Here is an 11,900-nt window from a genome sequence, read left to right on the forward strand (position 1 = left end):
GTGCCAGGGGGACTTTGGTGACATGCCGAGGGGACAGTCTTGCATTGTAAGGCCTCAGCCAAACCCCCGCAGAGTTCACAGAGATCAGGCTGAGCTGCCCCTGCTGGGGTTGAACCTGACACCCCAGGGATCCTTGAGATGTCAAACCCAGCGCTGCCTGCTCTCGGCCAGCCCCCTGCAGCGCCCCAGATCCTGCATCTCGGCTGGGGCCAGGGGAGGCGGAACAGAAGGGGGACGAGAAACGGAGAGCACAGGGCTGGGGATCAGGGAAAACTCCAGCAGCCAGCCACAGTAACCCTCTGCCCATCTCTCCTACCTTCCACCCAGGGATCTCAGAGGGTTTTGCAGACACTCAGCTAAGCCTCACCCCGGGGGTAGCTAGCGCCAGACCCAGTTTACTGAGCGGGACGGGACTTGCCCAAGCTCACTCAGCAAGTCCAGACCAGGAATAGAACCCAGGAGTCCTGGCTCCCACTCCCCTGCGCTAGGCACTAGACCCCACGCTGTGATTGCCCAGAGAACTGCATGCAAGCCCGAAGTGGGGGGTCTCCTGCCTGGGCACGTGGAGAGGGGCTCCCTTACCCTTAGCACCAAACTGCTCCCATGGGGAGATAATACACAGCTGGGGGGGGGGGAGGGGGCTAGGCAAGGACCAGGCTTCCATCCCAGCAGCAAGGGGCCGAGCCCAGCTAGCACGACCCCACTGTCTCCTTGCAGAGGGGAGAGGTGGCGTTTGCTCCGGGAGCCTGCGCTGACCAGGAAGGGTGGCAGGAACAGGAAGGCCGTGGGGCTGCATCCTGCGGCTGCAGAGAGGAGACTGGTGAAGCTCACCTGGAGGACAGGCAGGTGAGCCACTGGGACAGCCGCGGGGGGTGTCTTCCTTCTCAGCCATGCTGGCTCACGTGGGTCCTCCAAGCCACCCTCCTTCCAGCCCCATATCCCTCTGCAGGGATCCACAAGAGCTCCCCACCACCGTGTACCCCTCATCCTACCCCTGCAGACCATGGCATCCTGAGACTCAATCCCATAACCGGGCCAGGGAGCTGGAGAAGGAACATAAGGGTAGGGAACCTGCCTTCAGCAGGTCCCAGAGTAAGGCGAGGCAGAGGGATACCACCCTGGCTGGCAGGTCAGGTGTGTGCCAGCAGGTCCCAACACACTCCAACTTTCCCAAATACCACAAGGGCACGATGCATCCAGAGCACAATGAACTCAGGCCTCTGACATGCCAGCCCAGGACAGCAGCTGTACTGCCACCCTGGCAGCGAGATCATTGTCCTTTTCAAGCCAACGTGACGGTGTCCTAGGAACCGGACAATCCAGCGCAGGCAGGTCTGTAGCCGCAGCGAGACAGGGAGGGGGCAGTGGGGTTTGGCAAAGGGCCCCTGCAGGAGAATGAGATGGGGCAGAGCCAGCAACCACAGGACATTCCTGCCCGGACAGGATCTGCCCCCCCGCCAAGCCCAGTCCAGCCAGATAGGGCCAAAACAAGACCGATCACATTCCCCGAGCTAGGGGAGCAGTTCCCCGGTGCTGGCATGCCGCCGTCTGTACCACGCAGACACCCCGGCCCTTTTCTTAAGGATCGGCTCCAGTTGGGAATCGAGTGCTGGTGAAACCCATGGGGCCCCAAAACGCCTCTAGCCCCATCAGCATACATGATCCCCTGCATCTGTGCTGGCATGAAGGCATCTCCCCTGGGGCTAAGGAGTGGGGTGCCATCCAGTGGCCCCAGACTGCCCCAGGGGATGGAGGTGTTTTGGGCCAGGGACACTTGCTCACAAGGACCTGGACTAAGGCCTCCAGCTCCGTTTCCTCGTTCCTGGCATCGCCTCCCCCATTCTCTTCCATTGCCGGCAACACCAGGGAGGCAGCCTGCCCCCAAATCCACCGCTGACAGCCCCACGCCGAGAGCAGCTTCAGCCATGCAAACCTGCTCTGTCCCACGTCAGAGCAGCACCGCCCTGCTGGAGGAGAACACAAAGAGAACACAAAGAGCCTAGCGCAGTCAGGAGCAGAGCCAGAGAATATCCGGGGGAAGATCCAGGATTCAGCGGTTGCTGGATCAGTTGGCCCCAAGACAGACACTTCTCACCCAGCACAGGCCCCTCCGGGCCAGCTCCTGAGCCTCTGGCCACAGTGAAAGAGCCGGAGGCTCCTAGACCCACACGGCCAGGAAGACCCCAGCTCTACACCAAGGACTGGCCTTCCCCCACTGCTGCCTGGCCTGACAGCTGGATTTCTAACTCCGCCTGATTGGCCCTGGCCTTCTTACTCCACCCCGGCCACCTGTGGGATAGCTCAGCCAGGAGTTAACCCCCTGCTGGCCGTTGATCTGTAGCCGTTGAATGGTGGTCCGCTCCTGTGCGCCCCCATCCCCCAATGAGGACCAAGCAGGATGTGTGCATGACGGGGACCGAAATGCAAAGGCCACCTCTCTGAACCAGAGAAAAAGAAGTCTGTTGGTTCCATGGGGTGTAATTAACCTGTGGAACTCGCTGCAGGTATAAAGAAGAGAATCCAATGGTTAGAGGTGGGGGAGTTCTGGGTTCTGTCCCAGCGACCACAGGCAAATCGCTTCTCCTTGGGCCACAATTTGCCCTTCTGCCCAATAAAGGATATTAAACACAGGGCCTGGGGGGTTAATTCTTTGCAGGGTAATGAAAACCTTCAGCTAGAAGATGCTAGCTTACATTAGGCCCCTATGCACAAGGGCAACAGGTGGGTTAGAAACTCTTAGCGGGCGGCTAGCACCTGGGAGACTTGACTGCAAGTCCCAGCTCTCCCAGTGACCTTGGACAAGTGGCTGAGGGCCCGATTTGTAACCCTGGCCCTCAGTTCCCATCTGTGCTGTGGGATTCACAGCCCTGCCCGGCCTCGCAAGGGGGGTAGCGAGGATAAATCCACTCAAGATTGGCAGCTACTCAGAGACGGTGGAAACAGGGCTGGCTAAGGGCCCTAGATCACAGAACGGGGAGGAAAGAGAGAGACGAAGGACTAGCTGGAGAACGCCCAGCTAGAATCATTCCACCCACAGGCTGGGGGTTATTGTGTGCGTATATTTAATTCGCTTAGTATTTCACGCGAATCTCCACAGACTCTGCTCTATAAATACCAGAAAACAGACCAGCTACGTGAGAGAGCCCAGCCCCAGTGCCCTCAGGAGTGCCCGGGCAGAGCAGACCAGGTGTGGGGGCAGGCGCACGCCTCTTTGGGGCCTGGGGCCAGCGTTGTGTGGAGAGGCGTTGGCTCAGGTGTCTGTAACAGTCGGCTGAGGCGCGGCGATGCCCCAGCCCGGCCTAACACCCGGGGCACAAACGCCAGAGTACATGGTCAGCGGCCATTGCCCGCTTCTTGGACCGTTGGGAGAAGAGGCCGGCCATTGCCACGGCAATATGGTCACTGGCCTGGGCCATTTTAAAAGGGGAGAATACAATACTCAGATGGTGGGTGGGGCTGGTGGTGAGAGTGGGCGGAGTCTGTGGTAGGGCAGCACCCGGGGCGAGGGGAGCATGCGACATCGTCCTTGGGGAGGGGAGGTCAGTGCGTCGTTAGTGACGGGATGGATGGACAGAAAAGCAGGCCTTGGAGAGGAGGCGGGCATCAGCTGTTCTCTCCTCCAAAGGGGGAGGAGGCGAAGACTGGCTGAGCGAGGGCAGCTGCCTCTCCAGGGACGGTGCCAGGAATCAGGGACCAACTCCCGATCATTGAGACCTTCACCACTGATGCCACCAGGAGCCAAGATCTGGCCCATGAACAGCCAGGAGGGGAGGTAGCTGGGGAGCCTCGGAGCTCGCAGACCTCCCCGCCTAGGGACAGCTCAGGTCCAGGCAGGGGCATAGCATCTAGCAGCCTCATGCTGGGAGAGTGACTCGGTGGAGGAAGGATTAACGCAAGGGGATGTTCCCACGGGAGGGCCCCAGTGGATGCAGCATGCTAAGGGGCAGGGCAGAAAGGAGGGGCTCAGGGCCCAGGCAGATGAAGGAGTGTTACTGACGGGCTCCCAGCCAAGGCCCCGTGGGAGGAGGGATGGTAGCTGCAGCATGGGGAACGGAGGGAAAATGGAGCACCCTCCCCAGGAAGAGAGGGGATCCCTGAGATCACACTGCTGGCGAGGGCCTTGCAGTCACTGGGGGTGGGGGGCAGCCCCCCGGCCTATTCAAACAGCAGAATGTAGTGAAGGGCGAGGGGGATGACCAAGGACCTCACAGGGTCCAGCCAAGCCCCCCGTTTGTGCGCCCGAGCGGCTGGCTTTAATGGGGGTAGGTCTCTGAGAAAGGCCCCTAGGCCCTACCCTGGGGGGGGAAGTGCACAGAGCTGGGCAGGGCAAGGGGTGAAATCCCCCCCAGCCCACTCAGAACTGGGGCAGGGCCCAGTACAGATGCCAAGCGAGAGCTGCACGTGCAGCAAGGAGCCGACCACAGGAGCCCGATGGGCCCAGCCTGGGATTCAAACTCCGGGCAGAGGTGGGCGTTGGAGCCCTGGGAGTGCGGGAGCCAGATCCCACCTCCTCCTTGCCACTTAAGGCATAACGAGGCCCAGCCCACCCCTTGCTCCCTGGGTGGGGGGTGACTCACAGGAAAGCTCCCTGCACCCTAGGGTGGGGGCTTGGCAGGAGCTGCTCCCGGAGGGCACCGTGGAGTCGGGCACTACCCCCTCTGTGCTGTTGATTCAGGTTTAAGGGGCTCTGCGGTGCTCCCTTGGGGGGACAGCCATGGACGTGGGGCGAGGACCATCAGCTGGGGGCCTCTGCCCCCTACGAGCAATGGGTGTTTTATTGATTCAGGTTTAGGGGTAGGTGGGCTTTCCCTCCACCCCTCCTTGCTCCAAGCAGGAGAAGCCCTGGTGCTATGAGGGAAGCCCCCCCGCCCCGGATTTTGGCTGCACTCCTGGGCAGGGGAGGGTCTCAGACGGCACTCTCCTGGTAGCTGTCGTCCTCCAGGAAGTGGGTGATCCTCTTCCAGGGGCCAGGGGGCTCGGGCTCAGACGGGGGCGCCAAGTCCGGCAGGGGCTCGTCGTCGCTTTGGTCCTTGGCGAAGTGAACAAACACCTGGCGGGGAAGGGACGAAAGCAAGAGTCAGGCAGGGCGACAGACAGGCTGGCCTAGTGGTCACAGCCTGGGACTCGTGAATTGAGTAGTGTCTGGTTCACCGTGGACCTCCACTCTCCAGGCTGAACCGAATGCTAATGAAGGACTGTGAGAATTCAGGGAGAGAAAAGTAACAGCAGGCCGGGTGGGGGGCGGGATTAGCTGGAGGGGCACATCGAAAGTTTGCTGTGGTGCATTTGGGGGACGAAGAGGACACCCTGGTATCCTTCCCCGAAGAGCTAAACGCACAGTGAATTTGCTACATGACAGAGGGGTCTCAAGCAGGCTCGGCTAAAAATGCTGGAGAGAAATTTGGTGAGAGACGTTTCTTTAAATGGGAGGAGACCCAGCTAGTTAAGCGGAGGCTCTAGAAAGCGGGGTAGGATTTCCTGTTCTATGTAACCCTTCGTTTCCAATATTCTCACCCGCTGTCACTCGAATCTCTGCTCTTTGGTCGTGCACTTAGCCTGGGTTTCACTGTAAATACATGGAGCATTTGCAGAGCTGCGGCCCAGGCCATCGCTAGTGAGCTGGCGTGTGCCGGCTGTGGGAATGCCCAGAGGGTTCGGTGGACGAGGGGCTGGACTCAGCAGGGAATGCTCCGAGGGCTCAGCTGTGCCTATCGCTAAGCCGTACAGAGGGAGCGAGGCCGGCGGGGGCCTGGGAGGCAGGACTGGCGTTACCAGCGGTTGGTAGTTTCAGGGCGCTGTCCCACGGCAGGCACAGACAAGACGCCTCATGCTAAGGGCAGGTGGGGGTGAGGCGCCTCACAACACTGAGAACCCCTGGGGAACATCCCAGCTGTTGGGAAGACGCTCTCCCAGGTGGTGTCCCAGCTGGCACCTATGGGGTTAAGAGGACAGTCCCTTACACTCAAGGTATGGGAAACGTCCATTTATTTGATCCTGGTCCACAGGGGGGCGCTGCAATCCCCAAGGCTGGAGGAGAGGGGCAGAGACCGGGCCCTGGCCTCACCTGGTCCAGCGTGGTTTGGGACACGGAGTAGTCCTCAATGCAGTAGGTGCCCCTGTGAGCGGACAAGATGCTGAAGATCTTGGCCAGGGAGCAGCTCCGAGAGGGAAGCTGGTACTGCAGCATGCAGTGGTGTGTCTCTTTGAGGACGATGCCGGGGAAGGAGTCCTGGATGAACGTCTCCACGGGCCGCAGGTCCGGGCTGGGGCCCGACACCCGCAGGGTGATCGTGTAGCCATCGCCAAACCTACGGCAAACAGGTGGGCGGGTTTGCTCGCGGACACGCCGGGGACCAACGGCTCCGGAGAGCGGCTCCAGGGGTTAGCACGGCGGGAAGCTCTCTGAGCTCCAGCCACCCGGGAGAGTTACCCCAGCCAGGGAGGGGAGCAGGAGCTTTGGGAGAGGAGAGGCAGATGCACTGACCCCCTGCTGGAGTCCTCTGGTTCAGCCGCAGATCGGGAGCAGCAGGGAATTCCCCGCCCCACACGCAGGCCTCGACCCTGACCCATGGCCCATTCATTCCCTGGCCACCGAGCTGGGGGCAATCAGTGCTAATAGCGATGGTGGTGTCTTGCAATCAGGACCACTAGGGGACTGGACCGAGACCACCAGACTCATTTCAGGGACTGCCAGATGGCGGTAACTGGCGCACGCTAACGCCCTGGGCTGGATTCGAACCGGCGTCCTAGAGGTGAGCCCCCCCCCCAGCCAATGCCCAAGGTGCTGGGACTGCCAGCTCCCTGAGGAGGATTCATTAGAGGGAGGGGGGGTGGATTCAGCTCCTTCCTTCCCTGCCTCAGGAAAGCGACACCAGCATGAACATTCCCTCTCCACCCCGCCAAGGTCTCTGCAACGTTCCCAGCACAGCTCGGTCCCTAGCAGGCCATCCGCTCCGCGCCGGCTTTCCTGGAGAGATGCCGCCGAGTTACCTGTTCTTCAGGTGCTGCACGCTGCCCAGGCAGCGGAACCGGCCGTTCACCATGATGGCCATGCGGGTGCACAGGGCTTCGCACTCCTCCATGCTGCCCGGAGGGAAGAGGTGATGGCGTGAGCGCCCCCGACTCAGCACCCCCACACTTCTCCCCTGCCCAACAGCCCCCCATGTTTGCTTCCACTGGGCCCTTCCCTGGCGGGGGTGTGTGTGTCAGTTTATCCCTGCCAGGGAGTGGGAGAGCAGCAGCGCCCCCTGCTGCAAACCCCTGGCTCAGCCACAGATCAGGGGCAGCAGCGCTGGCTTCCCTGCCCCTCCCCCATGCCTCAGCCCTGCCCCCCACCCTGCGCATGGCACAAGGGGAATCACTGCAAAAGGGCGGATTGACGGCTACTCGCCTGCGTGGGGGTGGGGTAGTTACTGATCCCCAGGGACGAGCAGCTCAGCCCTTTCCCTTACCTGTGGGAGGTGAGCACCACGGACCTGCCCTCTTTGATCACGCTGAGGATACAGTTCCACAGGAACCGCCTGGCTCGCGGGTCCATCCCCGTGGTCGGCTCGTCCTGCAACGAGCCCCAAAAGCAGCTTTGGGTCAGGCCTGGCCCTGTCCGGACCCAGGGTGCGTCGGGGTGGGAAGCATGGCGGGCTTGGCACCGAGGCCCCTGGGCACCGCTGCACAAAGGGGCAGGTGTAAATGCCCGGTGCGCCCAGGGCCGGAGCGGTGTGAACGAGGACTGGAGCCAGGGGCTGGAGGGCAGCAAGGCCCCCAAGCGATAGCCCAGAGGGCTCTACTGCTCCATCCACAGCCTGGGCCCAGGAACAGAGCCCGACCGGGGAGGTTTAAAACAAATAAAAGGAAGTTCTTCTTCACACAGCGCACAGTCAACCCGTGGAACTCTTTGCCTGAGGAGGTTGTGAAGGCTAGGACTATAACAGGGTTTAGAAGAGAACTGGATAAATTCATGGAGGTTAAGTCCATTAATGGCTATTAGCCAGGATGGGTAAGGAATGGGGTCCCTAGCCTCTGTTTGTCAGGGGGTGGAGATGGATGGCAGGAGAGAGATCACTTGATCATTAACTGTAGGTTCACTCCCTCTGGGACACCTGGCATTGGCCACTGTCGGTAGACAGGATACTGGGCTGGATGGACCTTTGGTCTGACCCAGTCTGGCCATTCTTATGTCAGTTACATCAAGGCTGCGTCCCCATGTTCTTATGTTAAATAACCATGCAAATCAACAGGGCTGGGGTTTGCACAATGCAGACAACCGTGCAAATGAGCTGCCTTCCCCCCCTCATCCGACGGCGGCTGGAGGGGGCTGACTCAGAGCGCAGGGGGTACCGTCCAGGCGCCCATTGCTGCCCGGCAGCACTGACCAGGAAGACGACCGGCGGGGCACCGAGGAGGGCGATGGCCGTGGACAGCTTGCGTTTGTTTCCCCCGCTGTATCCCCCGGCGGGTCTGTCGGCGTATTGCGCCAGGCCCAGCGTGGACACCCCCCACTGAGCCACCTGCAGGGAGAGAAGCACAGAGGCTGAGGAGCCAGGAGGCGTTTCTCCTGCTTTGGGGGGGCGGGAAGGGGAGGGGGAGCTTTTACCCTGGGCGTCTCCTCCTCGGGGACACCGCGCAGGCGGCAGTAGAACTCCAGGTGCTCCCGTCCCGTCAGCAGGTCGTTGATGGCATCAAACTGGGGGCAGTAGCCCATGTTCTGATGGACCGACTGCAAGTCACTGAGCACGCTGCGAGGGCGGAGAAACCGAGCTGCTGGAGGGGGCGTCCCACAGTGGAGCCCAGGGGAAACCGATGCGCGGGGACAGGAGGGGGCGTCCCGCAGCGGAGCCCAGGGGAAACCGATCCACAGGGAGGGGAGGGGTGTCCCGCAGCGGAGCCCACCGTGCTCTGGAGAGGGGCTGGGAGAAAGGGGCGTCCCCAGGGCTGCCAGAGCCCAGCAGAGCAGCCTGAGGGCAGGAGGAAGGGGCGTGTGTGTCGGTGACTCGGTTCTCGTGCTAGTGCAACACGCGCCCGCCCCGTAGCTCCACCACACACACACACACACAGACCCCCTCTCCCATCTGCACAGCCCTGACCCCACCCAGTTCCCCACAGAGCTCCCCTCTGTACCGTTTTCCACCGATCCCCCAGCCAGGTGCTCCCCTGTCCTTCCCCCCCATTTCGTCCTGTAACACTCACCTGTCCCATTCACTGGGGCCCGCACCTGCCCCCCCATGAACTCGTCTGCACTTACCTGTCATCCCCGCCTTCACCCCCCCCAGCAGTGCTCGCCTGCCCCCCCCCTCGCCGGCCCCTCCCCACTCACCTGTGCCCTTTCAGAGAGGCATCTCCTCGGGTCACCTCAGTGTCCCCCGTCAGCATTTTGAAGGTGGACGTCTTCCCAGCGCCGTTCACCCCCAGGAGACCGAAACACTGCGCCGGGATCGAACACAGGGTTAAAGGCAAACTGTCCCCTAAGCCGCCCACCCTGCCTGGCTCCCCCCTTCCAAGAGGCATGGAAGGGAGAACAGCACTTGGACTGGGGCTCAGGGCCAGGATTTGGGGGGGCCTGTCACCTCTTGCTCCCTAGGACACACTCACTGGACTGTCTGTTCCATCCCCGGTGTGACATGGGCCTGAGCCAGCTGCTTCCCCCCCACCGACCTGCTTCCGAACCTCTCGCTCCACCGACCAGGGCTGCCTGCCCTTTGAATCCCAACCACAGCTGCCTTACCTCCCCCGGGGGGATTCCCACACACAGGCGGTCCACAGCCGGCTTCTTCCTCGCCCGGTACACCTGAGAGAGCAGAGAAAGAGCCTGAGAACCGCATCCCAGGCCTGAGGCCTGGAGCACATGGGGAGAGGGCAGAGTCACGTGCTTGTGCGGGAGCTTCCCCTCCCGTGCGAATGCAGGCCAAGCATCTGCCACAGCGAGCGGGCGGACCCCCGGTGAACATCGCATGAAACCCCACCGCCTCCCGGTGCTCTGAATCGTTAGCTGCAGGGCTGCCGGGCTGGTGGCAAGGGGAAGAGTTCTAATTCCTGGCAGGAAGGGGTCATCGCCCTTGGAAAGACCCAGCGAGCGCCGGGGGGATCGCGGGCGAGGGTGAATTGAAAATTTGTCACCCAAACTTTTTTTACAGGACACTGGGTGTGTGATGAACCGAACGTATTCGCAGGAAGGGTCTGCGTTCACGGGGAAACTCAGATGATTGTCAGAGAAAACGAACGGCCCCAAACCGAAATATTCCCATTTGGCTATCGCCGCTGCAGAGCCTCATGGGACATGTAGTTCGATTGCCTCATCTTTCCGCTCTCCTCTATGGGTTGGGGGCCCCTGCTTGACTGCATCTCCCATGATGCACCATGGCCAGGGACTCCCCAGGTGCACTGCCTGCCCTTTCCAATGGGGGGGGGGATTGTGGTGGTTCATGGGAGATGTAGTCCAATCAGGGGGGCCTGGCCCATAGCAGAGAATGGGGCCCTGTGGCAGCATTTCCAACCTGAGATTTGTTGATATTTGAACAGCTGCCAAAAAATAATAAAAAATAATAAATTTTCCACAGAATTTTTTTTCATTTTCATTAAATTTTCCCATAAAACAGAAAAAAAGTGGCACAAGGAAGAGCCACATCCTCCTCTGGGGGTGACAGTGGGAGGTGGATGATGATGCCCCCTCCGCCCCCACCCCCAGTTGAGGAACAGGCTGCCCCGGGAGTGGAGTCACTGCCCAGTTCCCCCACCTCCTCCTCACCTTGGTCAGGTCATGCAGCACCAGGATGTCTCCCTGCCGTGCTCCGCTTGCGATCTTCTCCCGCTCCCTGGCCACGTCCTCGTCCTCCCCGCCCAGAGGGGGAAGTTTAACGGCAAAGGGCCTGAAGGGAAGGAGGGGGAACGGTTCAAACCAGGATGCGAACGGAGGGTGGCGTCCCACTAGGGCGAGCGGTGTGAAACAGCACGTTGGGCCGCACGGTTGCCATGACACCCAGACCTAGCACGGGCTCTAGGGAACTTGGAGATCCCATGAACGGTGCTGGAATCCCGAGGGGTTCTTGACCTGGGGGCTGCAATCAGGTGTTGGGGGTTCCAGATTGCCAAATGGGAGGGGTCCCAGCTAGACCCCAGCAGGATGAGACAGGGTAAGAGTTGAGAACTGCTGGTCTAGTCTGGTCCCAGCTGTGGAGACAGGCCCGTGTGAGCGGGGTCAGATATTACAGTAACCACGTAAGCACATGGGTGAGAATCAAGCAGACCTAGGCTCCTAAATCACTTAGGGTACATCCACACAGCATCCGGGGGGGGGGGGTAAATCATGCAGGTTTGGCTCAGAGGCCTGGATGGACAGACGGATGCGGCAAGCAGAGGTGGCATCTCAGCTTTCCCCGGGTCATGGCACCGAGATGTTAACTCTGCCAGCCCAGCCCCCGGCCCCAATGACTGGTGGGGAGCTGGGCGAAGGGATAGATGAACGGGCTTTTTCCACCATGTTATGGCAGGGATGCGGAGAGCAACTCGGGGAGGCTGCATGCCCACCTGCCGCTCCCGCCGCCCCCCGCCGGCCCCTCACCGGCCCCTCACCGTAGCTTGACGAAGAACCTGTACTGCAGCAGGATGGTGAAGAGGAAGAAGACGACGCCCTGGAGAGCCATGGCGAACATGTTCTTCCCGACCAGGTCCCAGCACAGCGGAGACACGAAACGCTTGTCTCCTGGGGGGGTGGGGGGGGAGAAATAGGGCTTTAAAAGAAGAAAGGGGTGGCACGCGGGAGGCATGGGACATGACAGAGTCAATGCCCAGCAGAGGGTCAGATACCATGATGATGGCTGTGGCCTAAGAACCTAGGCAGAGACAGACAGATGCTCCTGAGGAGAGCAGCGCAGGGATCACAGGCGTTACCCATTCACGCTGAGTCTAGC

The 11,900-nt window shown here is 61.0% G+C and overlaps 1 protein-coding gene across 1 annotated transcript in view; it reads right to left on the reverse strand.

Moving 5' to 3' along the window:
* Positions 1-4,906: 4,906 nt before the first annotated feature.
* ABCA7 (ATP binding cassette subfamily A member 7) overlaps positions 4,907-11,900 on the reverse strand; it is a 36,630-nt gene continuing 29,636 nt past the window's right edge. The window contains exons 41-50 of the mRNA XM_065422201.1: positions 11,563-11,692; positions 10,739-10,859; positions 9,719-9,781; positions 9,311-9,417; positions 8,591-8,732; positions 8,370-8,504; positions 7,452-7,555; positions 6,991-7,083; positions 6,065-6,308; positions 4,907-5,050 (exon numbers count right to left, since the gene is read on the reverse strand). Coding sequence (XP_065278273.1) covers positions 4,907-5,050; positions 6,065-6,308; positions 6,991-7,083; positions 7,452-7,555; positions 8,370-8,504; positions 8,591-8,732; positions 9,311-9,417; positions 9,719-9,781; positions 10,739-10,859; positions 11,563-11,692 — 1,283 coding nt within the window. The remainder of the gene's footprint in view (positions 5,051-6,064; positions 6,309-6,990; positions 7,084-7,451; positions 7,556-8,369; positions 8,505-8,590; positions 8,733-9,310; positions 9,418-9,718; positions 9,782-10,738; positions 10,860-11,562; positions 11,693-11,900) is intronic.

The sequence above is a fragment of the Emys orbicularis genome, chromosome 24 (assembly GCF_028017835.1).
Source record: "Emys orbicularis isolate rEmyOrb1 chromosome 24, rEmyOrb1.hap1, whole genome shotgun sequence".
In the NCBI taxonomy this organism is placed as follows: domain Eukaryota; kingdom Metazoa; phylum Chordata; order Testudines; family Emydidae; genus Emys; species Emys orbicularis.